Source organism: Elgaria multicarinata, chromosome 4 (assembly GCF_023053635.1).
Source record: "Elgaria multicarinata webbii isolate HBS135686 ecotype San Diego chromosome 4, rElgMul1.1.pri, whole genome shotgun sequence".
Classification (NCBI taxonomy): Eukaryota; Metazoa; Chordata; class Lepidosauria; order Squamata; family Anguidae; genus Elgaria; species Elgaria multicarinata.
The window spans coordinates 88,166,663-88,193,405 of NC_086174.1; the positions used below are offsets into that span (position 1 = coordinate 88,166,663).

At 39.6% G+C, this 26,743-nt stretch overlaps 1 protein-coding gene across 1 annotated transcript in view; it reads left to right on the forward strand.

Annotated features, from left to right (window-relative positions):
- Positions 1 to 26,743, forward strand: part of MAN1A1 (mannosidase alpha class 1A member 1) — a 68,718-nt gene that overhangs the window by 15,872 nt on the left and 26,103 nt on the right. The window contains exons 3-5 of the mRNA XM_063124730.1: positions 5,845 to 5,960; positions 10,643 to 10,723; positions 16,186 to 16,280. Coding sequence (XP_062980800.1) covers positions 5,845 to 5,960; positions 10,643 to 10,723; positions 16,186 to 16,280 — 292 coding nt within the window. The remainder of the gene's footprint in view (positions 1 to 5,844; positions 5,961 to 10,642; positions 10,724 to 16,185; positions 16,281 to 26,743) is intronic.

Genomic DNA, 26,743 nt, shown 5'->3' on the forward strand with positions numbered 1-26,743 from the left:
TTTTTCTTTTTTTTAGAACTGTGGTCAGAAATGTCAAGGTTAGAAAGGAAATGTCAGCTTTTCTGTGGGGCCTTGGATACATTGTCCTTGGTGCACATTAATAATTATTCATTTTTGGCAACAATTGCAAACTAAACAAATGCAGTCAAGGAAAGGTTTAATGGCATAGGAACAGCAGGTGCAGCACCACGTTCTTGCTGACTCAATGTTTATCCTTGTATAACTGCAGGAGTTTACTTACTGCCAGCCTCTTTCATGGACAAGCCTAACTATGCTGTGAGATAGTATCAGAGCACTCATAGTAGCTGTGTCATTTGTAGGGTATAGTAGAGGCTCATCATACTTCAAACCCTCCAAGTCTATTTTCCTTTCCATCTTTCTGGGTGGATCCTGCTCACACTACATATAAACATAGCTTGTCATCTTGGTAGTACACATTGACCCTGTTCAGACGACACGCTAAGCTACGGTGGTTAAACATTTTTTAGTTAAACACTATGGTTTAGCATGTTGTGTGTACCAATCCTAACCATGGTGGTTACATAACCATGATTTAAACATGCTCACTATTTGTTGCAAAAGGGTTAGCAGCCTAAGCATGGCTTACTGTGTTGTCTGAACAGGCCCAAAGGAAGCATTTTCATTTCTTAACTTGCCACTCCTTAATTTCAAAAACAAAACAGTAATTTTATAGCAAAACTACAACAGGTTTACTTGGGGCAGTGCCAAAAATATATTCCAAATTTTAAGCATTTTAAAATCCATTTTTTGTGGAAAACACAAGTTTTATTGTGGTTTACTTGCATTGGTGTACTGACTAGATTATTTTGACACTCCAAAGCATGAAATAACTTAGGAAATGGTGTCCAAAATACCACACTAGTAAATGGGTTGGACGGGGGAGGTGTATAATCCATATTCCAGGAGCAGACTTTAAAACCTGGGTCAGGAGACAATGTTCAATATAAATAACTTTTGTACACATCCTTGATTCTAAACCACTGATGGTAGAGAGTCCCATATTTTGCAGAAAAGTCACAGGGGGTTGAACTAACTGCCCATGGACACCCCCAAACAGCAGCAGAACAGTGTCTGCTTACCAAGGAAGAGCGTTCTGCTGGTTGAAGGAAAACAGGCAGCCTGCCTCTTACTTCCCTCTGCCTAGCATGAATATGTTGATGACCAGTTTAATTTGAGGGTTAGATTGGCTGAGTGTGCCTGTTGCCCACAAGCAGGGGTTGTAGGAAAAGGAGAGAGCTGGAGGCGGTAGGGAGAAAACAGTGGGATGAAGAGGCAAGAAGATTGTTCAGCTGAAGCAAGCTTCCAGAGTGGTCACTGTAACACACTTCCTCTTGCTCCCTTTGCCTTCAACAGTGATGCAAGTTTTCCAGAAAACTTGCTGCTGCCCCAAATCAATTGGGGTCTGATTCTAGCATGTTTACAAGTGAGTCCTGCAGCAGAATGTTAGTGTGGAGTGCTTCTGTTCAGGGTTCAAGCCATACATAAAATAAATAAAATAAATAAATACATGCTTTCTTCCAGGACACTTTGATCCACTACCAGCCTGGTTTTCTGCTTTTTGCCCCACTCCCGCAACAGTCAGCATTCCATGTCTACTCAGTATGCGCAGCCTCCATTGGGCAGTTTTTGTTTTTTTCCTTTTTACATTTTTTTCTTTCAATATTTTGTGTACCTCTGCAAATCTTCTGTCTCCCTCTTGTGGATGGGTGGTGCCATTTTGACTAAGTAAAGGCCTGCAGTTTCCTTTGAATTATGGAAACACAGAATTATTTGACTGAGTTTTAAAGTTATGTTTACTAAATGCATGTCACGTTAATTTTATATGATGTATAAATATCTGAACATTTTTTCTAATATCCAAAAGTAGTTGGAGTTAATTATTTAATTTGGGGGCGAGGGGGTTCAATAAAGTGCAGTTAGTGTTATTTAAATATCATATACAAACAACTTCAAAGCTTTACTTGGAAATTATTTTCCTTGGAATACTTGTAAATATTTTAACAAGACAATTTAATTGCATACTATTCCTTACATTATTCAGATTTTAATAGTATGTTTATTCAGCAATATGCCCCATTGAGGGTTGTTGTTGTTATTTAATACTTTAAAAGCACCTACAATTTTCTAAGCACTGTTCATTCCCTGCCCTCAGGCTCCCAACCTAATAGATATGATACAAAAGGAATAGGGAATGGGAGGAGGAAAGCAAGTATTGGAGCAGCAGCTCCTTCTCTAGCAAGTGGATGAGGCCAGGATGGTCTCAGTTCCAGTAGGTGTTCTGTCTGGCAGTGAGAAAGAAAGAAAGCTCCCTGCTGCTGCTCCTTCTCTGGCTGATACAAAGGCCAGGTTGGTCCTCCCTTGCTATGATGCTCTTCATAGAGGCAGAGGGTACAGCCTTCAGTGGCCCTTGGCAAGAGGAGGGTTTAGAGGGCAGCAAGAGACAGGGGCAATGAGGGTTAGCGTGAGAAGAGTATTGTGGGTCATGGGAGAGCTGGAAGGACAGAAAGGAGCTTGCAAGGAAGAGAAAACAGAAGGAGTATGTGAGGCATACTGAGCAGGAGGTAGGGAAAGAGCAATGGGATGAAGGCAAGGGTAAGTATAGGAGACAGGGATGGCAGGAAATAGAACTCGCAGAAATAAGCAGCAACAAAACTGTATGTGTGTTTCTCTGAAATCTAAGTAGATTTGATGGTTTATGTGAAACAATTCACTTCTCGAGAACAACCTCTATGCTGATGCGCACAGTCAATTCTCTCATATTCTGCTCCTTCCCAATAACATAGCTGCTAAGCAAACCAGAAATGGTTTGTTTGGCATGATGTCCAAGCCAGTGATCCTGGCTTGTTGCTCCCTTCACAAGCCAGGATCACAAACTAGGGTTTATTCTGGTTTAAGATTCCTGGCTTGATTTGGAGCAATAAGCCAGGAGCCCTGGTTGAGAAAACATACTTAAACAACCTACATTTTATTTCTTTAACAGTCACTCTAGAGGGGAGGAGCAAAGCAGGAGCAAATAGGCTGCATGCACCAGCACACAGCTCGTTCATGTTAAGCTGGAATTCTGGCTTATTATTTTGTGCAAATTGGCCAATGTGTAAACTGCAGATCACTGGACACAGCCTGCCTGTTTCTACTTCCTTGCAAGACCATGAAATTAAATTGCATTTTCTTTGACAGCCTTGCAATCTGCTACTAGTCTGTTACAAATAACAGGTCACCCAGCCAACCATATTTGCGGGAAATGCACATGCCTAATCTCCCCTCCCACTGATGTCTACCTACTTGCTCTGTTCATGCCACTCTCTATAGCATTGTACTGCACAGTCCTGATTGCTGGCTATGTCTCTCTTCCTTCTCTCTCCTTTCAGACAGTGCTTCTTACACAGCCAAATAAATACAGCTTTTCTTTTTCCTCTATGCAAGGGAGTGTTCACAGACCATTGTGGCAGCAGACATGGAGGGTCAGGAATGAGTCAGGATGGCCGCCCTTCAATAACTATTTGAAAGGCTAAGCTCAGGGCAGATTCATAGTTTCTACTCAGCATGACATACTTAATGCTTATATGACCTGAAGCTCTTCAACAGAAGCTCAACATCACTACTCTGTATGTCCTGCTTTTATAGATGATTAAGAAATAGGCTACTTTAGTAGTTGAATCGTCTTGCTGGAGCCATAAACTGAAGTTTGTATTTATAGCTTGTGCTGATTTAATAAGATAAACTATTTTAAATCCAATAACACTTGCTTCTGGCAGCTTTACTAGTCCCAGGATTTATTGGTAAATCAAATAATGTTATCCTATTTTTTGCTATGTTCATTTTAAATTGGATTACTCTGTTTTGTCCTGTAATTGGTGCTATGTCAAGTAGCGTATTTGTCTGTTAGAGGACTTTTCTTAGTTTGTTTCAAAGAAGAATATTATATAAGTCGTATGTGAATGAGTGAAATAGAGACAAATGGTATTTGCCTTCATAGGATAACTAGCATAAACTTGTTAAACCTTTGTGAATTGTACCACCTGATGATGCATTTTCCCAGTTCCCACTACTTGACTGCAAGCCATTTAATTTAATATGGAAAAACAAATAGCATGTTTGTTTAACTTGGTGATACATTACCTTCCACTTGGACATGCAGATCAGTCCAATCCATGTTTGCTTGGAAGTCAGTGGCAGTTACCCCTTGGTACATGTATTTAGGATTCCAGCCTTAAGCCAGCATAGCAGAATAAAATCACAGGTTCACATAACATCCATAATAAACGGCATCTGGTTTTACTGGAATGGCAGCACTTTGAGCAAATAAATAATGTGCACTAATCTCAATTCTTGTCTTCTGATCTCATTTAAGAGTTTACGGTTGCCAAACTTATTAGAGCATACAGCTCTGCTGTAGGCAAATGTTGGAATTGCTTGCCAATTAAAATTGAGTACTTGTGAGTTCAGCTAATTTTTATTTATCCAGGTTCAGAGTAACCTTTCTTTAACTTTTAAAACTTTCTTAACGTAGGATGTGTCCCTTCACTTTAACTTTCAGTACCCAGTGAGTGGAGAAAAAGCAGTATGTTTGGATAGGGCATCTCTGGAATAGTCCGATATTTCTATTTTATTATTGGTTGAATAGAAAGGTCATTTATGTTGATTACTGTGACTTTGTTTCAAGACTTTTGCATAATTTTCACAATTGCCAATTGGCATCCAATGTAAGTCATTGGTGCTTCCAGAAATGCAGCATTCACATTTTCTGGACTTCTTAATATGTGTACTTTGTCAGCAAGGTATTTCATAACTGTTTGTATAAATAGTCAGTGTTGAGCATGGGTAGGACATATTATTATTATTAATCATCTGATATTTAGATACCACTAAATATAATAAAATCCCTAAGCAGTTCACATATAAACATAAGTAGTTAATGGATAATTGGTACACATTAATAAGTATATAGAAATGTATTCAATAAATTCAGCCTTATGTTGTTGAGTGATCTCTTGGAGGACAAATTAGCAAGAGCAAGAATGAATGATGTGATTCAGAAATAGAATGCTGCATCATCTTTTATTTTACTTACACAGCTAGCCGCCCCATCATGGTCGAATAAAAAACCATAACGTATTTACATACAAAATAAGACATGACAGACAGGAGAGTAGAACTGAGATACATAATACAAAATTAATATGATGACTTGAGCAGTGCAGAGTGTGAACAAATATAGTCCTCTCATAGAAGGGAATTGGAGAGGGCTCTGAATAATGTGGTATGATTTAGGCAATATAGGACTGAAAGATGCTGTAAACAATATATGTAAGGATCCCAAATATTCTCTACCACGTAGGTTAACCCTTTTTAGTCAGGAAATTCTACTTTAATTGAAAGCTTTCTTCAAAATGAAGCATTTGATTATCTGTAAACTGGTTGATTTGCAGGCTTATTGATGAAAAATTAAGTCTCACAAATGTATGCAGCTGTAGCAAAGCACAAAAGTGAGTGTGATACAAGAAATTGCAAAATGCACCAGATCTCCAATTCAGCTTAATAGAGCACTGGACAGTGTTCTATAAAGCAAGCAAAATAGTCTAATAACTTTTAAAGAATTTGAATTTCCTTTCATAATATAACTCAATTGTATATAATGTTCCAGATTGAGAAGCATGGAAGTTTTATTTATTTATTTATTTATTACATTTCTATACCGCCCAATAGCCAGAGCTCTCTGGGCGGTTCACAAAAAAGTTGCTAGAACGATTGCCTACTTAGTCAATATTTGCAGATATAGCTGCAAGGAATCTCATCAGTAATTATCTTAATGGTTGTTTTCAGGAAACATTCAAGGAGCAACAATTGTCGATGCCTTGGATACACTATATATCATGGAAATGAAAGATGACTTCAAAGAAGCCAAAGAATGGGTGGAGAAAAATCTAGATTTCAATGTAGTGAGTATTAAACTTTCATGCAACTTGCATAGGGGCAATGTACTGCTATGATTTAAAGAAGGTTCAGATACCTTGAACGGTCTTCTCAGAAGGAACAGACAAGCTTCATTCTAACATCTAACTGGCCTTCGCTTTATGTCTTTTTTCTCTTTCTCTTCATGTGACGTGGATAATTAAACTTTAAATCCTTAACTAGGTAACACAGAAGACTTATTTCATGACGTTTTTGACTACCTATTTAGAATACCAAATGCTTTTCAGGTATTGAAACAAATATAGGTAATTGTGCAGAAATGTGTATTTTGAGGTTTTTAAAAAAACTTGGAAATTGTGTTTTTATTATCAATGATATAGAAATGTATTTTTAAAGGCCTTCAAAATTATCTCTCTCCCAAGAGCTGTAGCACAGAAATGCCATGAGGTTGTTTTTTCATGGGGCTGGAGAAAGGCAGTGAATATAAAGCTAGGATATGAACAATATTTTGTTGTTGTTAGACCAAGGCAGCAACTAATGATCACTTCATTATTGTTAAAGTTTCAGTCTATCCTTGCAAAAGTCATAAAGAAGTTTTCTACCACAATCTTTTTAAACATGTTGCAATTCAAATGGCAGGAAATCTCATTGACGCAACTGGCATCACCTTTCTTCATTCATCTGTTTCCTCCATAATGTTTTGTGGAAAGATAAATTGTTTTGCCAAGATATTGCTTGTCATATCACTGTAGAATTAGAATTTATAATGACCGAACTGTTGTCCAGAAATCTTTATATGCTTAACAGTGCAATCCCATATTTCTCTACTCAGAAGTACCACTGAGTTTAATGGGATTTACTCCCAAGTAAGTGCATAGAATTGCAGTCCAAGGGCATCATCAGACGAGCGTTTTATCACTCACTACTGTCCACTTACGGATGTTTGCGCGTCCTTTAGACAATGATGTCTGCCTCCTTCGTGCCTCCTGCTCCTTCAGCTCATTTTTCCATCTCAAAATAGACCCCTTTTAATCCAACTTCTTTTTTTAATATGGAATGTGCCTCAATCTCCTGCTGTGTGCAGGAAAAACAGCATGATAAAAATGGCCCCAGAATGGGCCACGTGGTCTGTGTTTACTTCCTCTTTCCTCTCCGGGAGGAAAGAGAAAGTATTGAAGGACAAAAGCGGGGGCAGAGAAGTGACAGTAAGGAAATGTGATTTCCCTTGTGTGATGATGCTTCAAATCTAGTTGTAGAAGGCAGACAGAACACCTTAATTCACTTCAATTTGAGAGTTTTATTTTATTTTACTCTAAATGGAAGTCAGTCTCAGTGGAAGTCAAGAGGAGAGGACAAACTCCTTGGGTAATTGTGGACTCTTTCCATTTCTATTATATGAACTTCAGGATACATTGAAAAATAGCCATGATGTTAGCTAGAAGGTAGGATAGATTTGGACAACCAAGAGCAATGTGATAGCTACTTAAAGACATCAGCTATAGATTCTCAGCTATAGCCTCCAACATGTATTTAAGACTAGGACTATTGTCCCTCTGCTTCTCCAGATTGCTAAGCAGCTGTGGCAGGGTGCCAATCCTGGGCTTTAATTATGTGGTTGAAGGCTACACTACCTGTTACAGTTACCATATGATAGCCTTGAACAGCTGTCCCATGTTTTCAATCATCTAAATTGGTCCTCTGTCTATATAATCAGTACTATGGCCATTACATTTGGTGGGCTCAGCTCAAAATTAGCCAAGGATACCATCTTCAGAGAGTGAACAAGGGTTTAGGGCTCAGGCCCATTAAATTATCTGATTTTAAGCAAAACAAAGATGAAGTTAATAAAACATTCCCTGAGCAGTTGTTGAAATAGCTTCATAGAAATGTTTCCGGATTTGCTTGAAGTTGGCAATTCTCACATTTTTTATTACACGTATGCGTGTTTTTAAAAAATCTTATCTTTTTGCAATGCGTTTGGAACAGTAATAGCTGTAACAGAAATGGATGCAAAAAAGCATGCTATTAAAGCTTGTGTGCTGGTAATCAGCTTAATTTTCAGTCCCATATTCTGGATTGTTTCTTTGTCTGCTATTAGTGGTTCTGTGATCTCTTTCATGTATGTTTCCAGTCTTGCAAGATGTATGTAAACATGGTGATTTTTACTAGTTACATAGGTCCGTCCCGTCACCCAGCAAATTAAGGGCTTAAATAAAAATACACACTTAGCTGAGCATTGGTTCAAAATCTGTTCCCACAGTTCACAAAAAGCCAAAGGTTCTTCTTAAGCAAACAAACTGTTTTGTTTTCATTTTATTGAAATTCGTGAGGCAGCTTGAAGCAAACCTAGAAAATCCCAGTGTGAAGGAATATGATGAATGCTGATCCCAAAAAGAAAATGTCTAATGAACAGCCAGAATCCAAGGGTGCTAAGAAGAAGACAGCAAGAGAAGCCTTTTTGGGACAGAGAATTGCCATGAGAAAAACATTACATTTGTTCCATTACTAGTGCCCATGACCATACACATGTGATTGCAGACAAACACAAGCTTGACTGGTGGGCAGATGCCAGTAGTGGCAGCCAGTGCTGGGTTGGCTGGAGGAGAGAATCCAAATCCCAGCAGCTAAAAAAAAATGCTTGCCCTGCAACTTTACCAATTCATGGGTGAGTGTCATGAGGCTCTACAGGCTTCACTGCAGCCTGCTGATTTGTGACCTGCTCCTCCTCCAGCTTTTACCCAAATACTCTCTTATGGCCTTTCTCTTTCCTGTCAATGCTATATTTGATACAGGAATGTGTAGTTGAGAGTGAAAATGGTGGTGGTGGTCATACCACAACTAGTCTTAAAATCCATGACCCCAGGGTTGTGCATTTTAGCTTTTTTCTTTATAGGGCATATTGATTGACTGTGTTGACAGATACTTTTTACATGTTATGTAGGCTAGATAGTTATAGCTTGCTCAAACTTGTTCAGCTAGAGAGAGAATATTTAAAGTGCTTTTTTTCAGAAAGACTTTATTTATTTATTTATTACACTTATGTACCGCCCCCATAGCCAGAGCTCTCTGGGCAGTTTACAGAAATTCTAAAATTGAGATAAAAACGAGTATACAAAATTTAAAATTTTAAAACACTTTGCCTTCTGAGACTCAGTACATTATCTGCTTGTAAGGAAATCTGATAGTGTTCAATAGATTCCTCATTCTCTTCACCCACCTCCACTCCCTTGTCTGATGCAGACTGGCTTCCTAGAAGTAAGGTAAAGCCTCTTCAGCTGCTCTTCAAATCTCTCTCATCCACATGCTTTCCCAGGGTGATGCTAGCTTGCCATAATGAGCTTAAGGATAACTATCCTATTAAAGATAGAGCTTTCAAATCTACACTGAATACAATCTCTTGCTTCATTTGTTCCACATGCCTTAGTGGATTGTATAACATACTCTGCAAGAGCTGTGGTTTATACAATGGTTAGCCTCAGCAAATCTACTGGAAGGTTTATGTGGAGCTGAAATTTAAAATGATAGAATCCTCAGTTGGTTTGATAGTTGAGTAATTCAGTACTCATTTAATGTATGAGAAAGAAAAGCATCTCTCTTTACAGCATAGAGTTCAGTTGCCAGTTCACTAAGCCTATGCGGCAGGGTCTTGCTATTTACTGTTTTACTCTGTACAGCACCATGTACATTGATGGTGCTATATAAATAAATAATAATAATAATAATAATAATAATAATAATAATAATAAAGGCAGTTTGCTAGAAACCAAAAATGGGTGCAGAGCCTCTAATCCAGATCTTGAACACATTCTGGAGCAGAGCCCCACACAGCTTGTTTTCTTTCAAAACGTTGTCCACGTAACCATGCTTTTTTAAAAAATGTGAATAATGTAAAAAATCACACATATTTATGTATTTGTTACATTTCTATACCACCTAATAGCCTAAGCTCTCTACATACCTCATTAATGCTATCAAACCATGTGAGTAGTTGCAATTTATAGAAACAGGGTTGAATCTAGTAGGGGGTTTCTTCCTACAAAGTCATTGTAGAAACAACTTTTCAAAATGTTATTATTTGGATTGTACCATTATCACTTATAGAGCTTCTAGCATTATCACATGCAGAGCTTCTAGCAATAGTTCTACACTTGGATTTTTTTAAAAAAAAATCAGAGCATTAATCATGATACTACCAGTTTCAAATTATTTGATTGAAAGATTACTCATTTAAGTAAGAGATTCACTTCATCTAGAGCCTCGGGAGACATCTTTCTTAAATGTATTGTTATGCTCTTAAAAATTGTTTTTAGATGGTGAAAAGCCAGAGGGTCAGTGTATGTGTGATTAAGTTTGTTGATACCCCTGATATTCTGAAGCTTTCTTAAAATTCTGCTTCTGAATAGAAACGTTTTCATATTGCATTTTGAAGCTTGAAGTTGATGTGCAACTGAGCAAAAATTACTGCATAAATCCTTGGATGGCTTAGCATCTGAGAGGAAAGGAAAAGTTCACAGTGACTAGCTCATTTCTTTGATAAAGTCCAAGGTTGTCACAATAATTGTAATAATAAAACACAGTATCTTTTATAACATAAGCTTAAGAAAGATATATCAGAAGTAATAAAAGCTATTGGATACCACTGTTGCCTTTTTTAACCTTTCAGTGTTGAAAAATTATCTTAAAACTTAAAATGTATTTGTATTCCTAGAATGCAGAAGTTTCTGTTTTTGAAGTGAATATCCGTTTTGTTGGTGGCCTGCTTTCAGCATACTATCTTTCTGGAGAAGAGGTAAGAATACATGGAAACTAATTATACTACAGAGTTAGAGGTTAAAGTACAAAGTTCTGCAAGAGTGACTATAAATTAGCCAAAAGAGTTCCCTGCCCATGTTGTAAAAGACTTTTAATCTATGTGTCTTCTATAGACCATCAATAGCTGATATGTTGCTTTGATTAGATTAGGAATCTGAAGAAGATTGAACGTTTAACAGTTTTTGTGTACAGAACAGCGTTCCCCAGCCAAGAATCCTCCAGAAGTTTTGAACTACAGCTCCTGTTATCCCTGATCATTGCCTATGCTTGCTAGGGATGATGGGAGTTGCAGGCCAAAACTTCTGGAGAGCCACAATTTGCCTACCATCCAGGGGTTGGAAGAAAACTTTTAAATGCTATTTGCCTCATTTATTAGATCCTTTCTATACTAGACAAAGTGTCATCTTTTGAATCAGGATGCTCATGAGGGGACACACAAAATGGTGGTGGAATAGTGTTCTCTGGGAATATTAGTTTAAGTTTACGAATACATCCATAGGAATTTTAAAATATTGACTGATTACCAATACATGTCTTTGTGTCATTTGTGCACAAGTGTGGTCTGAAAAGAGAACCAACTCTCTATTAAACTCTGGCTCCACAAATAGAATTAACAACTTAATTAACAAGTGAAGAAAGATAACCTTTGTCATCTTGTCATGCAAAAGTGTGTGTTAACTCTGCATAGTACATAGATTCATGGAGACGAGAGGATTATTTAAGAACTAGCTGTAAGGCGTCTCTAAGTAAGTGATTTCTAGCACACTAGTGACTGGCCACTCATGAAAGTTTGCAGGTCGGTTACATGATGTCATCAACAACCAAGAGATCTCCTGTGCTTATCCAGCTGTCAGAAAACAGAGATAATCAACTTTTTTTAAAAAAAAAAAAAGTCCATAAAATCTGCCCTGTGTAAAGGTGACATTTTGCTATGATTCCACCACTAGATGGCACTGTTTTGTTGACTTGAATGGAGGATGCAGCGATAGGAAGTATTTTGTTGACTTGAATGGAGGATGCAGCGATAGGAAGTATTCAATCCAAGCCCCATGGCCGCCCATATAATGAGCCGATTGCAATCCCAGAACAAAAAAGGAAGTGGGAAACAGTGTTATTTAAAATAAAAATTGTGGAGAAGCTCATAGCCTGTATTGGCCAAAAGAGTTAATAAATAGTGAATAATACTGGAAATCTGAGGAAGCAAATAGACCTGTTGAATATGTTGTCTTTAAACTTCATTCAGCTCTGAGCATAATCTGGACTAAAAGAATTTTCCTAAAGAAATGGCAGTCTTGAGATAAAATGTTAGATCTTGCATCTTGGATATTTACCGAAAGCTGTAAAATTATTTAAAGACAAAGACTTAGCTCACCCAACACAGTACACCATGGTGGGTTGTCACCTTTGGGTTGTCACCTAACGTCTGAACTAGAAACAGTTTTTTTTAATTGTGGATTATTTTCTGTGAACAGGCCACCATGAGAACCCGTGGCTTGTTCAGGGTGGCTTATTCTGATGTCCAAACCCATCAAGTTTGTGGGTTGTTGGGAATAGCTAGAGCCCCAGCAAGAACAGTGAAAGTACTGCCATTCCTTGTGATCTCACTAGTAACACCTCCATCCTCCCTCATTCTTTGTCAGTGCCCTCTTTCCAGTGCTCCTAAAAATCGAGAAGAATTGACACCAGAGAGTGTCCCCAAACACGTTCTTTAACTTTAAAAGAAAAAAATAAGTGGGGAGGTCTTGTGCAAGTGCACACATTCAGAAGTTTGCTGCTATGAAATTTGCTTAATTTCCCCCTCCACTTTACTGGTCTTTTATGAAATTTTCATATATATCTACTGATCCTCTTCACTGGTCTTGCCTTGAAATTTGTATATATTTTCTAATCTTCCCCGCTTGTTTGCCTTGAAATTTGTGTATTGTTACTGATCTCTCTCACTCCCTGCTCTGTCTTGAAATGCACACTCTTTACCAGTCCCCATCACTTCTCTGCTTTGAAATGTGCATATCTTTACTGGTCCATGTGGCTGCTCCGTAACCTATGTGTATGAGCCCCATCACACGTAATTTTTTCCCCTGGTTTCCCTTCACGTTTTTTACCTCTGATGCAGAAGCGCATCAAGCTTATGGTCCCTTTCACCTGAATACACTAGTCTTTCACTTATTTGCTTTTCCACTCCACCACCCCTTCTGTTTCTCCCTTCAGTTCATTGGTTGCTCCTTCCCCCCTCCCCTTAACCAAACATATAGAAGCAGATTTGACAATCTGATACTCAGGAGATGGGGAAGTTTCCCTCATGAGCCAGCCACCACAGCTGAACAATTGCAGAAAGGGTGCTAAGTTAGGGAACAAGGAAATGAGGAGGGCTAAGGGAAAACATTCTATCCCCCATAATGAATACATGAATTATGATGGGAACTTTGGAAGGAGAACATCTCCGTTTTCTTTCTCTCCCTCTACTATTTTTAAATGCACAGTACATGAAAGGATAAATTAGGCATTTGTTCTGCTTTTCTTTGAGAGATATTGTGTAGGGTGGGTTAAGTGAAGTATATATCTTCTGTATCATGCTGCCTAAAATGAACACCACATGTTGTACTCGAATATATTACCTCATAAGCGATTGAATCCAGATGTAATAATAATAATAATAATAATAATAATAATAATAATAATTTCTTACTCGCCTCTCCATTTTGATTGAGGCAGGGAACAACAGTAAGTATAAAATACATAAAATACTGATTAAAAACATAGTATACATTGTTAAACATCCTAAGAGCATACTAAAAGTATTGTAAAATGTTGTAGATGCCCTCCTGCCTGTGGTGACATCAGCACTTCCTATCGGGTTTCTGCAACTGACAGCCTCCTTACCTCTTGTTTTTCCTCTCTGAACACTGCCCTTCACCCCACACACACACATACAGTCCAGTCTTCTGGTTCCACAGCAAATTCTCATTAAGCTTCACCCATTGTATTATTATGTGATCATCTATATTGTAGCCATGTTTTATTAGAATCTCTGAAATGGTTACGTAATCTGATTCGACCTAAATATAATTTGACTTTAAAAATATATCTTCTAGTGTCTCTCGCTGATAAAATAAATTACTTTAACCACCTGCCAGAGAGAAGAATAGGAAAGTGATGTTCCAATTAACTTTTAACACGTATATACTGAACTGAATTGTTGCTTAAAAGGTACAGTGGTTCAGAACATTTTATTTCAACATTAATGACTTACCTTACAAGCTTATTGAAAACCAAAGAAAATACAACTTTTGTTTTATTGAACCTGCAACTTTTGTTCAGTTGGAATAAAAGTGTTTGGCATTAGGGGTGTGCAAAGTGAGTCTTCTCTGCCTCGAAATTAGATCTGGAAATCCATAGAGGTGTTTCTTTGCCTCGATTTCTGGGGTGTGTCCCTCTCTCCGCCTCATCGAGTTACCCAGCGAAGAACCATTCCGTATTTGGGTAACCAGTATTAACAGAAGTGCTTACAGCTCCCTCAGTTTTAAAGGTAAACACATGAAAACTGGCACTGTGACAGCTTTTAAAGAGGGCTTTAGGCATGCCAATTTTAGAGCAGATCCCTGTATTCAGTGATTTATAGGGATTTTTTTTAAGTCTGAACTCAAATGTCTTCTCTCACACACCTCTCACAGGGGGGAGGGAAATGAAGCAGCGGGAAAGCACTTAGTGCAATAATAAAGTAAATATATTAATAAATGCCACAACAGCAGCACACAGTTTGCCCAACCTCAGAGAGGAGGAGGCACCCCTCCCCCACTGTCGGTCGGGCACATTGGAGTAAGTCAAGGCAACTTCCCTACACGGCAGGAGGATGACGACGACCCCCAGCCTGCACTAGAAGCCCAGCCAGCCAATAGGAGTAATAGTTTAACTGAGAAATAAACAGCATGCCTGACTCAGGTGTAGAAGCTTACTCACTGATGATGCCAGCCCAGCAGCACTTTCACACTGTGGCTGACTTCCATAAGTCCAAGCAGAAAGGCGCAACAAATCAACAAGCCCTACACTCCGTCTCCCCTCACGGCCAGAACCAGCACAACAGCAGCAGCAGTCAGTGTTTCCCATGCCTCATGGAACGTTGTCAAAGTGCGCTTTATTAATTATGTACTGCTTGTGTGCACTACACAACCCTAAAACACACAAATATACAAGTACAAGAAGAAGACACTTGTAACTTTGAAGCCCAGTGCTGCAGGGAAAGCTCAACTTTGAAGAAGGAGAGCTACAGCACATCAAACCATTAAGGGGAAATAATAATAATCATGCAACCCAGCCCTGCAAGGAGGAATGGGCAGGCACATTGAAGGAAAAAGCTTTAACAGAACAGGCAGGCACATGTGCACACAGTGGGGGTGGAACAGGTGGAACTCTTGCCTCTCTTTCTCCTCTCTCTACAAAGAAAGTCATCTCGAGATGTTGTAGATCTTTCTCTGTCTCTCTCTCCTCTAAATCTGTTTGCAAACGAATGCCCCCATCTCACTCTGCACTGTGTGTGCAAAGATAGCTGTGTGTGCAGAGAGCTTCAGCTATTGGGCGGTATAAAAATGTAATAAATAAATAAAATAATCTCTCTCTCTGACCCTAACGAACACTGCAAGACCAAGAACAGCAGTGAGTGCATGGAATAAAGGACCACGAGAAAATTCCCTCCCCCAAACACTGCGATTGGAGGAGAACAGAACATGGTCACAGACAGCACTGTGGCAATTCCTAATTGGTTAGTCACAGATGTCAGTATCATTCTACCCCACTCACCATCTTCCAAATATGGAGATATTTAATTCAGACACACACACACATACACGGTCAAATAATTGCAGAGACTTTAGAAGCACTGATTGGGCGCATCTCTGCTCTGATATTAATCAGTGGGTTTGGAAGCGGCCAATCTCTGCTCTGGAAGATGGAATGCTCTGAGGATGTTTGCGGTTACCACATAATTCCAGGGCGGAGTGCACACCACTATTGACCATTAGCTGATGGACAAGGGCAGTATTTCTGTTTCCAGGTCATTTTCCAGAATGTTCAACTTTCATTTTAAAAAAGAAAGCTTCTAACGCTCTCGATTATGGAGCCTGTAGCAAATGTGCAGGCAGTATTATACCTCCTTGCTCTCTTTGAAGGAAATATTTTTCTAGTGTTCCAGCCAATGATTATAAAGCTTAGGTTTGCCCTGTCAGCTGAAATTAGGAAAGCTGTGGCTAAAGAATTAAAGAATTGGTACTCAGGAGGGAAAGAAGGAGAACATGAGCCTGCAGTACATTCCAAATCCTACATACCATGGTTTGGCAGTTTAATGATATTTCTGAACAGAGCTCAATTCATAGCTCCTGGTTGAATTAGAAACTTAGTTTTCCTTGTTCCCTCTATCTCATGCCTCTTGCTTATCTTAACTTACAGATATTTCGGAAAAAAGCAGTGGAACTAGGAGAGAAGTTGCTTCCAGCCTTTAATACTCCCACAGGAATTCCTTGGGCATTGTTAAATATCAAAAGGTAAAAAATATACCAGTTGTGAAAGAAATAGTTTCTGTTTGTCCTTTACAGTTTGTGCTGGATAACTGGGCAAACTTTACCATATTGTCTCACCATTTAGATTCCTGGATTCTGTGAATCAATATCAGTGTCTTTCCTTTTCCCTTATAAGTTGCAGACACTCCGCCAGCCTGCTCTTTTAAATTCTGTTCTGAATATCTGCAATAGGGGTGGGTGACTTGTGGCTCTCCGGATGTTTTGGCCTACATTTCCCATCAGCTTTAGCCAGCATGACCACTGGTGAGAAGTAATGGGAATTGTTGGCCACAAGTTGCCCACCTCTGACCTACAAGGAGGTAGTAAAGCTAGCCAAGCCAACAGTATTCTAGGTTGAATGTTAATCTTCCTGAAATTCACACTGGGACTTATTAAAATTGGGGGTATTTTCATTATATTTCTGACTCACTTCCTGTACTGACTTCATTGACAAATATTAGATGAATTAACTAGGTTGTATAGGTGTGTTACACACACTTGCACTCTTATGACTAACCAAGAAAGAGAACTTGGGGTTGTGTTGGTCAGCCTGATGAAAATGTCAACCAAATGTGTGGTGGCTGTGAAAAAAGCAGATTCCATGTTAGGTATAATTAGAAAGGGATTTGAAAATAAAACCACCAAGATCATACTCCCCTTATACGAATCTATGGTTCGACCACACTTAGACTACTCTGTACAATTCTGGTCACCACACTTCAAAAAGAATATTGTAGAGCTGGAAAAAGTGCAGAAAAGCGCAATTAAAGTGATGAAGGAGCTAGAGCAACTCTGCTATGAGGGAAGATTACAGCAGTTGGGATTGTTTAGCTTAGAAAAAAGGCAAGTAAGAGGGACATAACAGAGATGTACAAAATTATACAAGGTGTGAGGAAAGTGGATAGGAAAACATTTTTCTCCCTCTCTCATAATACTAAAACCTGGGGAGATTCAGGGCAGATAAAAGCACTTCTTCACCCAGCGCATACTTAAACTGGAATTTGCTTCCGCAATAGGTAGTGATGGCCACCAGTTTGAATGGATTTAAAAGGGGATTGGACAAATTCATGATGGATAAGCGATGACTGCTAGTCCTGGTTACATGCTACCTCCAGTATCAGAGGCAATATGCCTGTGAACATCAGTTGCTGGAGAACATGGGCAGGAGGGTGCTGTTGCACTCATATCCTGCTTATGGGTTTCCCATGGGCAGTTGGTTGGCCACTGTGTGAACTAGATGGACTCTTGGTCTGATCCAGCCTGGCTCTTCTTATTGTCTTAGGTGTCCGCTTTGTCTCTTATACTATAGCAAATACAGTGCTTGCAACTTTTTACGCCAAAACAGAGCAAATGCTTCACTTGATACAGGTATTGAGTTAATTCTATTTAGTAACAGTGAACTCATTTTCTGTGGGGATCTTTATGTAGTAAAACAGCAACACCTGTGAACAAAAAAGGCATCAGCAGGTTTGGGGAAATCTCAAGGTTTGCAGAAGTAGAAAACAAAGCTTGTACAATTCCAGTGCAGCTCAGTGAAAACAGTTTGTTCAGTGTGCACAGAACATTAACTAAGTGGTGCGTGGTGGGAGGGGGGAGTACCCTGGAAAAGGCGTGGCTGGCTGAGAATCCTGAACAGGACCACACTGCACTACATTTTGTGCAGGTCCCACTTATGTTTGTTCTATTTTCAAGTTTTTCTGCAACCCAGAAGGATTGTACAAACTACTTAATATCTGTATCAGTACCGTTAATCCATATTTGGCAAGATAAATTCTTTCCCAGCTGGCTGATGCTTCATGAAAGCAGTTCCACACTCTGACAAGATAACTATTCAATTAGGCCCGGACTTTTGTTATGAGAATCAGAGAAGTGTGTGCTCTTTCTTACTCTTGATGGGGCAACTGCTTACATGCATTTTATTATTAACTAAAGAGCTCCCATGTGGCATCAGTTTTGAGAGAGAAATAATTACAGTGGGTGGATTCCAGCCTTAGTCATGCTTAGAGTTGATGCACTGAAATCAAAAGGGATCAGGTTCCACTGATTTCAGTGGATCTACTGAAGCATGACTAAGGCTTGATCCAATCAAGTAACTGCTCCTTGTCCAACATTCATTACCAACCTTAATGTTTCTCCTTGTGTGTTCAGTGCCTTTTTAATGCATTTGTAACAAGAAGGAATCTTTAGACAGCAGGAAAAATATAAACAAAGGTGCTGTCTTGTATAGAACAATCATGAATCCTGAAAATGTAGATGGAAAATGGTTTGTCTGAAGACAAGGTGTGACATAACTGCCATCTAACGAGACATCTGTTACAGTAAATTAAGGTATTTCTATCACAAGAACTTCCATAGCAAAGCAAAAGTCAAGTAGTTGTCTTCTACAGAATTGCTATTATGTATCTGATAGAATTAAAAACACACTAGTGTGTCAAGATTAATCTAGTGGAGAGGACTGTATATAATGGAAGAATGAGTTGTCAGTTATAAATTAGTCATAATGTCATAGTTGTAAGTTTAATGACAGATGATCCACTATTCACAACTTAACATTCTTGCAATTTCTGCATTAAAGAAAATTTATTGGATGTCAGTTAAAAAACCTAGGATATATACATCATTGGGAACATAAAAAAACTGCCATGTTGTGTCATGAAAATAAGTTCTAAGAGTTATAAAACAAACTTGCTATAAACAGGTTGCTAGTAACTAGAGAAAAGTTTCACTATTCTACCATAAAATGTTATTGCAAAATGGACAATACAGTAACCAGCATTATCAGGGTGCATGGAGATGTTCTCTTAAAAAATTCACAAAGACTGATGCATTGTAATAAGCCCTTTATCATGGACCATGCAAAGATCAATTGAAGAACCATAATGCTGTGCTGAGGAGGGTGTGGGTGCATTATCTCTATAATTATATTATTCTTATTTATTTATTTTTGCATTTCTATACTTCCCAAATAGACAAAGCTCTCTGGGCAGTTCACAAAAATTAAACCATGAAGACTATATAAAGTATAAATCAAACAACAGTATAAAAACACAACCAGGATAAAACCAAGCAGCAATGCAGAGATTAATACAAATTTAAAATACAAATTTAAAACAGCAAAGTTTTAAAAATGAAGATTACAAACTGTTAAAGTACTGAGAAAATAAGAAAGTCTTCACCTCGCATCCAAAAGTGTATAACATAGGAGCCAGGCAATCCTCTCTAGGGAGCTCATTCTACAGACAGGTGCCACAGCAGAGAAGGCCCTCCTCCTGGAAGCCACCTGCCTCACTTCCTTTGGCAGTGGTTCACAGAGAAGGACCCCTGAGGATGACCTTTGGGTCCGGGCAGGTACATATATGGGAGGAGGCGTTCCTTCAGATAGCCTGGCCCCAAGCCTGAGTGTTAGTACCAGCACTTTGAATCGGGCCCAGACCTGGACTGGCAGCTAGTGAAGCTGGAAAAGGACAGGTGTGATGTGATCTCATTGGCCAGTCCCTGTTAACAAATGTGTTGCCCTGTTTTGCATAAGCTGAAGTTTCCAGACAGTTTTCAAAGGCAGCCCCATTACTGCACATTGCAGTAATCCAGACGATAGGTTATCAGAGCATGGATAAATATAGTTTTATCAGCCTACCCTGATAAAAGGTGCTCCTTGCCACTGAGTCCACCTTGCACCTCAAGTGACAGTTTTGGATCCAAGAGCATCCCCCAAACTATGAACCTGATCCTTTAGGGTGAGTGCAACCCCCTCCAGAACAGGTTGAACATCACCTCGCTGGACAGATGAACCACCCACTAACAGTACCTCCGTCTTGTCTAGATTGAGTCTCAGTTGGTCGGCCATCATCCAGTCCATTACCATGCCCAGGCACTGATTCAGAACAGCTACTGCCTCACCTGAATTTGATGAAAAGGAAAGGTAGAGCTGGGTGTCATCTGTATATTGATGACAGCTCAGCCCACATCTCCAGATAACCTCCCAGCAGCTTCATGTAAATGTTAAACAGCATAGGGGATAAAAATAGAACCCTGTGGAACCCCATAGCATAGTTGGCAAGGCACTGAGCAATAATTCCCCAACCCCCACCTTTTGGAATCAGCCATCAAAGTAGGAGCAGAACCACTGCAACACAGTACCTCCAACTCCCAACCCAGATATCCTATTCAAAAGAATACCATGGTCGATGGTACTGAAAGATGCTGAGAGGTCCAAGAAAATCAACAGGGACATGCTCCCCTTGTCTCTCTCCTGGCAAAAGCCATCCCACAGGGCGACCAAGACAGTTTCCATTCCAAAACCAGGCCAGAAGCCCAATTGAAATGGATCTAGATAATCTGTTTCATTGAAGAGTGCCTGGAGTTGCCCTGCAACCACCAGCTCAAGCACCTTGCCTGGAAGGGGATGTTAGCCACCGGCCTATATTGAACATCCTCCCCGTCCAGGTTAAGCTTTTTCAGGCTAGGCCTGCATCACTCTCAGGGAGGAATTTACAACTTCCTGGACCCAGCCAGTGATCCCTTCCTTATTTGATGTAATTAGCCATGAAGGGCAAGGGTCAAGCACACAGGTGGTCGACCGGACTTGGCCAGTCACCTTGTCCACATCCTCAGGCCTCAATAACTGAAACTCATCCAATAAAACTGAGCCAGACATTGCTCTGAACGTCTCTACTGGAGGAACTGCATTAAGCATGGTGTTGAATTCATGATGAATCTGAGCAACTTTATCTTCACAATGCCATGCAAACTCATCACAGTGTGCTACCGAGTGTTCCACTGTCTCTTACCCTGGCTCAGAATGTAACAGGCCACAACCCACCCAGAAAAGCTCTGCTGGATGACACTTAGAGATGCAATGTTGGTGGAAAAGAACTGTCTCTTTGCAACCCTCACCGCCAGAGTAGGCTCGATAGTGAGCTCTAGCCCATATTCAGTCAAACTCAGCCCATGCTTTCACCTACGTTCTAGCCATCTCTCCTCTTGCTTCATTGCCCTCAGCTCAGGTGTATATCAAGGAGCTGGCCGGGCTCTGCTCAGAGGGAGAGGGTGCTTGGGCATGATCATGTTAACCACCTGAGTCATCTCTGTATTCAACAAAGCAACCTGGGCTTCCACAGGAGCACCGGCCATACCAGCAGGAAAATCCCCCAGACCTCTGGTATCCATTGCAGTCCATTAGCCTCTGGGGGCGGACCACTTTAATAGCCCACCCACCCACCCTTGCAGAGTCTAAACCTGACAAGGGGATAGATATTAATTCCCCCACTTTCAGATCACCATCCTCCTGCCCAGTCGAGAAGATCAGATTAAGTGTGTGTCCTTTTGCATGCATTGGGCCAATTACATGTTGAGACAGCCCCATGGTTGTTAAAGCAGCCATGAAATCGAGCCACTCCTGATACAGCAGCCTTCGCATGGAAGTTGAAATCCCTCAGAACCACCATCATATTTCTATAGACCATGGCAACCCCCTCTCCTCAGCCCTCAAGTGCTGTACCGAGTACCCAGGAGGGCAAAACTGGGTAAGAGTAACCCAATAACTCTTTCAGCATGCAGGATATATTAGAGAAGATCTAAGTGCTCATTTACACTGTACTTTTATCTCTCTGCCTGAACTCTTCTAATATTTCCTTATCTATGCTATCTAACACTAAACTTTTTATGTACAATAGGACTGCCAGCCCTCCCTATACTAGTTCATCCAGTTGGCTGGCCAATCTACGAAAGTCACTCGCTCACCTGTTTCCATCCATACTTTTCACTGAAGTGCTGCCTTCTTCCAGTATCTCTTGCTTTATTTTATTTAACTCCCCACCCCCAAAATACATCATCATCATATATTTATTTGTTACCTGCCTCTCCCTCCAGATCGAGGCAGGGTACAACATAAACGCAAATGTCACAAAATACATGGATTAAAATTTTTAGTCCAGTTCAAGTCCTCTCATTCAGACCCTTTTACATTTTTACACATCTTCAGTGTTCTGGCTACCATAATGGTTCAAAACATTTTTTAAAAAAAACAGATTATCTAGAGTTTGGAGTATTTACTAAATTATGCAGTAGACCATATTTCCATCCATTAATTGATTTGTAGATATATGCGCTAAAACTACTGTCTAGTCAAAAACTGGTCCTCCTCCTCCTCGCATCCTAAATTGGCTAAATACATTTATTTCAAACCTCTCTTGTTTCTGCCTATAAAACCTTATGATCCTTGTCCCTTTTAAGGCACGCATATGCAGAATCAACCCTCTTAAAAACTTTACAAGTGTTAAGAGCTGAGATAATGCTTAAAAATCTTGCCAGTTTATGCATGAAGGAAATGCCAAGTGACTACTTCTGGCAAAAAGAAAAAAGGTCAAGCTGTAAATTGGTGTCCTAATTTGCCTTTTGATACTTGATTTAGCTACTGATTGAACTTGGTATCACTCCCTATAACATCTACAGGTGTCATGAGAAGATTACTGCCAGGAAAAGGAGGATGCAGCACAGCCAATCTTGAGCAGGGTGCCTACCCTAAATCTATACACGCACTCACACACAAGGTGGGCTAGGCAGACAGTGGTTCTGACAGTGCAAATGGCTATTTGGACACCTAGCCTCTCTCTTCTTTCCTGGGTTTCTTTGAAAGGCAAAATGAGATGCACTGACTGTGTGTTTATACATTGTGAAGATTGAACTAAAACTCCCATTATTTCTAGCCATTGGCATTTTATGCCAGAAATGATGGGAGTTACAGCTCAATTTTCCAATCTGAAGGAGATGCCACAGTGTCAAGATTGCTGGCGGTGTCTCCTATTATTTTTTGTAAGGGAAGGAAGGAGAGGCTAGGTGGGCTTCTTCTATCCAACATGCTGCTGCATTGTGGGAACTGCTGCTACCCGCATGACCCCTGGGGGTGGGGAAATGGCCTGATGGATGGGGAAGGAAGGAAGGCTTATGATTGATGCTACTTGAAGGTCTCGTATTTCCAAAGTGAGCATCACCTATTCCTAGCACCCTAGGCTGTATTGAAGCAAGCATCATAGGCCAGACATCTGATCTCCATGTACAGAGTAGTCATAAATATACTGTAAAAATGAGCTTGTCCCATGCAGTGGTAGTCGTAATTTGCTCTTTGGATATTTGCTTCTGAATATCAGTTTCCAATATATCAAAAGTGCCAGTTATGGTAAACAGTATCTGCTTCTCAGCTAGGCAAAGTGGAGGCCTTCAGTTTGAAACGTCTATATTTGGTATTTTGTTTGTAACACACTATCTTCCTTGACTTGGACATTTGAAAATGAAAATTGGTACACATGTTCAAGGCACTATTCTATTTCAGGTTTGAACGTTAATTTGACCCCTTGCATGGAGTTGGAGAATAGCATTTTACAGCATATATTCCATCTGAAGCAGGGCCTCTCAAACATTTGCTTTGCTAGTCTTAATTTAGAGATAGTATGGTATATTCATATGCCCGGACAATCCTCTTGACTATGGTCAGTGAATTACATGGAGAGTCTAGTGGCTTCATAGTGCAGTACTATGGTTCTGATATTGAATCATCCCATTTTAACCAATTACAGAAGTTGCTACTGTAGGGAATATTAATCTAACTGTTTTCTCTCTTTCAGATAGTCTAATTTATTATCATCACTTGGATGATAAAACAGTAGACTCGTATATTCATAGCTTTCTGATTTAGTGTTCTGCTTTTTCTTAAGGGACCTGATTTAAGACTGGTTCTCACTTGTGCATATTATCTTTCAGTTTCCTTGTATTTTATTCCCTCCTCGTGTGTTTAAAACCTGGAAGAAGTGATTAATTAAACTCTTAGTGTATAAAGCAATAGGAAATGTGTATTGTTTACTTTTATTCATCAGTGCTACGTAAGTCTTTCGAATGCTGGTAAAATGTATGCATGAGCTTTATAGAAGTTGGCATACACTACCTAATGAGAAACCGAACTATAAGCTTATTACTTAAATAAGTGTATTCATGCTTAAAATACACTGGGACTTGAATTTTATAGCAATTAAATTGTCTTTTTCTTGAATGCTTGTCAATTGAAATGGTGATTGTGGTAACTTTGAAAAGCATTGAATAATAATATTTTTAAAAGACATTTTGTTTGACTGTACCACTCTACTCATATTATGTGTGTGCTCATTTGATGCATCGCTTGTATACGTAACGCATTTGTTAGCAAACATGAACAGTAAGCCAAAGTTGAGTTAAAAACTATATCCTCTCTACATCTGAGGTGATTGATAGACCTCTTACCCTAGTGTCAACTCAGTCAGAGTGAACTAGTTTAACAGAAAGTTAATTGGGCGAGTGGAGGAATGTATTGCAACAGCAGATGGATGGATGGGAAGGAGCCATGATTTGCCCCTTCTCCACAAACACCCTTCCTTATTCTTACATAAAACTTGAATCTTCTCAATAATTTCTATACAAGATTTTCACTTGGATTTAGATCTTGTAGTTCACGGTTTAAAGGAGTATAGATGCAATTGTAAGTGATAGTTAAATCTCACAATGCTGCAAAAGGCATGCCTTCCATGGAACCACCTTATCAACTCCCCAGAAGCACACAAGAAGAGTAGGAAAGGCAGGGGAAAGAGATAAGAGAGCACAGAACACTGAGAACTGTTGCACATTTACATGTTGTGTGCAAATACCACACTGTAAAGCATTTCCTCCCTTTTATACTTTGTTCATGTCTTTCTAAATGAAAATATCTATGCTAGAAACTAGAAAGACTGAGAATTCCTACTTACAGTCCTTTGCTAGGAGTCACCTGGGAAAACAAACTGTACCATAAGCAGTTTATTTTTGTAAAGGTTGGGATTGATTAAAATAATTTGTCTCAGACCTCAGCTTTGCAGGCTGCGTGTGAACTGGGCATGCCTGTATTCACTACATGCATACCACAAGTGAAATCCACTTACAGTCAATTTTTTATCCTTGTGCTAAAATAACAAAAGTTGTAATAATCCATGGTTGCTGTTGGGTTAGTGCACCAAGGTAATCCACGATTCTGTGGTCTGTAAAATCTTAATGCAAATTTGCAAAATGTTCATATATTTACTTTGCATAATTACATTTCCACTAGCCATGGGCGTGGGGAAAGGAAATGAATCCTATACTCACTTTCAAGGAAGGAAGTCCTATTTGAATTCAATGAGGCTTCTCAATAGCACTGTAGTGGAACAACACTGTCACTTGATCCCTCACTATTGGAACCTTGCTCACCACCACCCCAAGCTATTTTTTTTACCCAGCATTGTCTTACATGCTTTCAGTTCTGTAACTTCAACCTTTCGGGGCTTGTGGACATATTTGGAAACATGTTGTGGGTGCTCTCACAAAATGGCTGCCAGAAGGTGGGCCAACCAATTCAACAAATGGATGTCATAGTAGACATGGCCAGTCATAAAACACCCTACGACAAAAACTGATGAAGTGAAAAGAAAACTAACTTTCACGAGACCTAAGTACAAGGCAAAGGTAGGGTCAGAGTTCCAAAACACAAAGCCACCCTTAAATGCACATCCATTTTGCAGAAGGCAAAGAGACAAATAACTTCGCTAAGAAAGTAGTACAAGGCAGAAGTGGGATCTGAGCCACAAATGCCAAATCACGCGTGTGCTCCCTCAAAGCAACAAAATACCCATTTCACAGATGATAATCTGGTGGTGCTCAGAGATACACCCACACACAAAAACACCTTCCAAGCATACCATCATCATCATCACAAAAGCATGCAAAGCAGCTCTGGGCAAAACATACACCACACCAAAACAAACCAGCAAACACACATACCACATTTTTTAAAAAATCAGGCAAACCAAACTCACTGCACAGGCAAACCATCTCCTTGCTCCCCACTATCAGTTTAGCTGCTGCCACCACCCCGCCCCCCAGATGCTCCCTACTATCTCCATCTATTTTTTTTTCCTTGGTGACGGCATGGTTCAAAACAAAGCACTGAGTTGCAGCCAATCCTCATTTTTATTTTCTAAGAATGCCTCTGAGGTCCACATGCTGCAGCTCTGAAGGCTGCTAATTTGCTTTGCTATATGCTAGCCTTGCAGCATTGTAATTAATCAAAGTAATCACTCTGCTTCTTCCACACCCCTCCCTTTTTTTAAAGCAAGCAAACTTTCTGTGTTGTGAATGCTGTATTCCTGGAATGTATATAGCCCGTGTTGTAGTTGTATCTTAGTTTGATTGGTTCTCTGTTTCAGTTGTACCAGCAGGCTGCAATGGTTTGGTAGAAGTATCAGTTAAAGCAAGAACTTTTACACTAGTCTGTTGATTCCTGCTTCTGTGGGTTACTCCAGTACTTAGCACATACATTTTTATAATTTTGAAGTATCCAAATGAAGTCAGGTTAGATAAGCTCTTTATGATATTTGATTGAGTCATTTGATTGGCCAACATAGATAAAGGTGTGT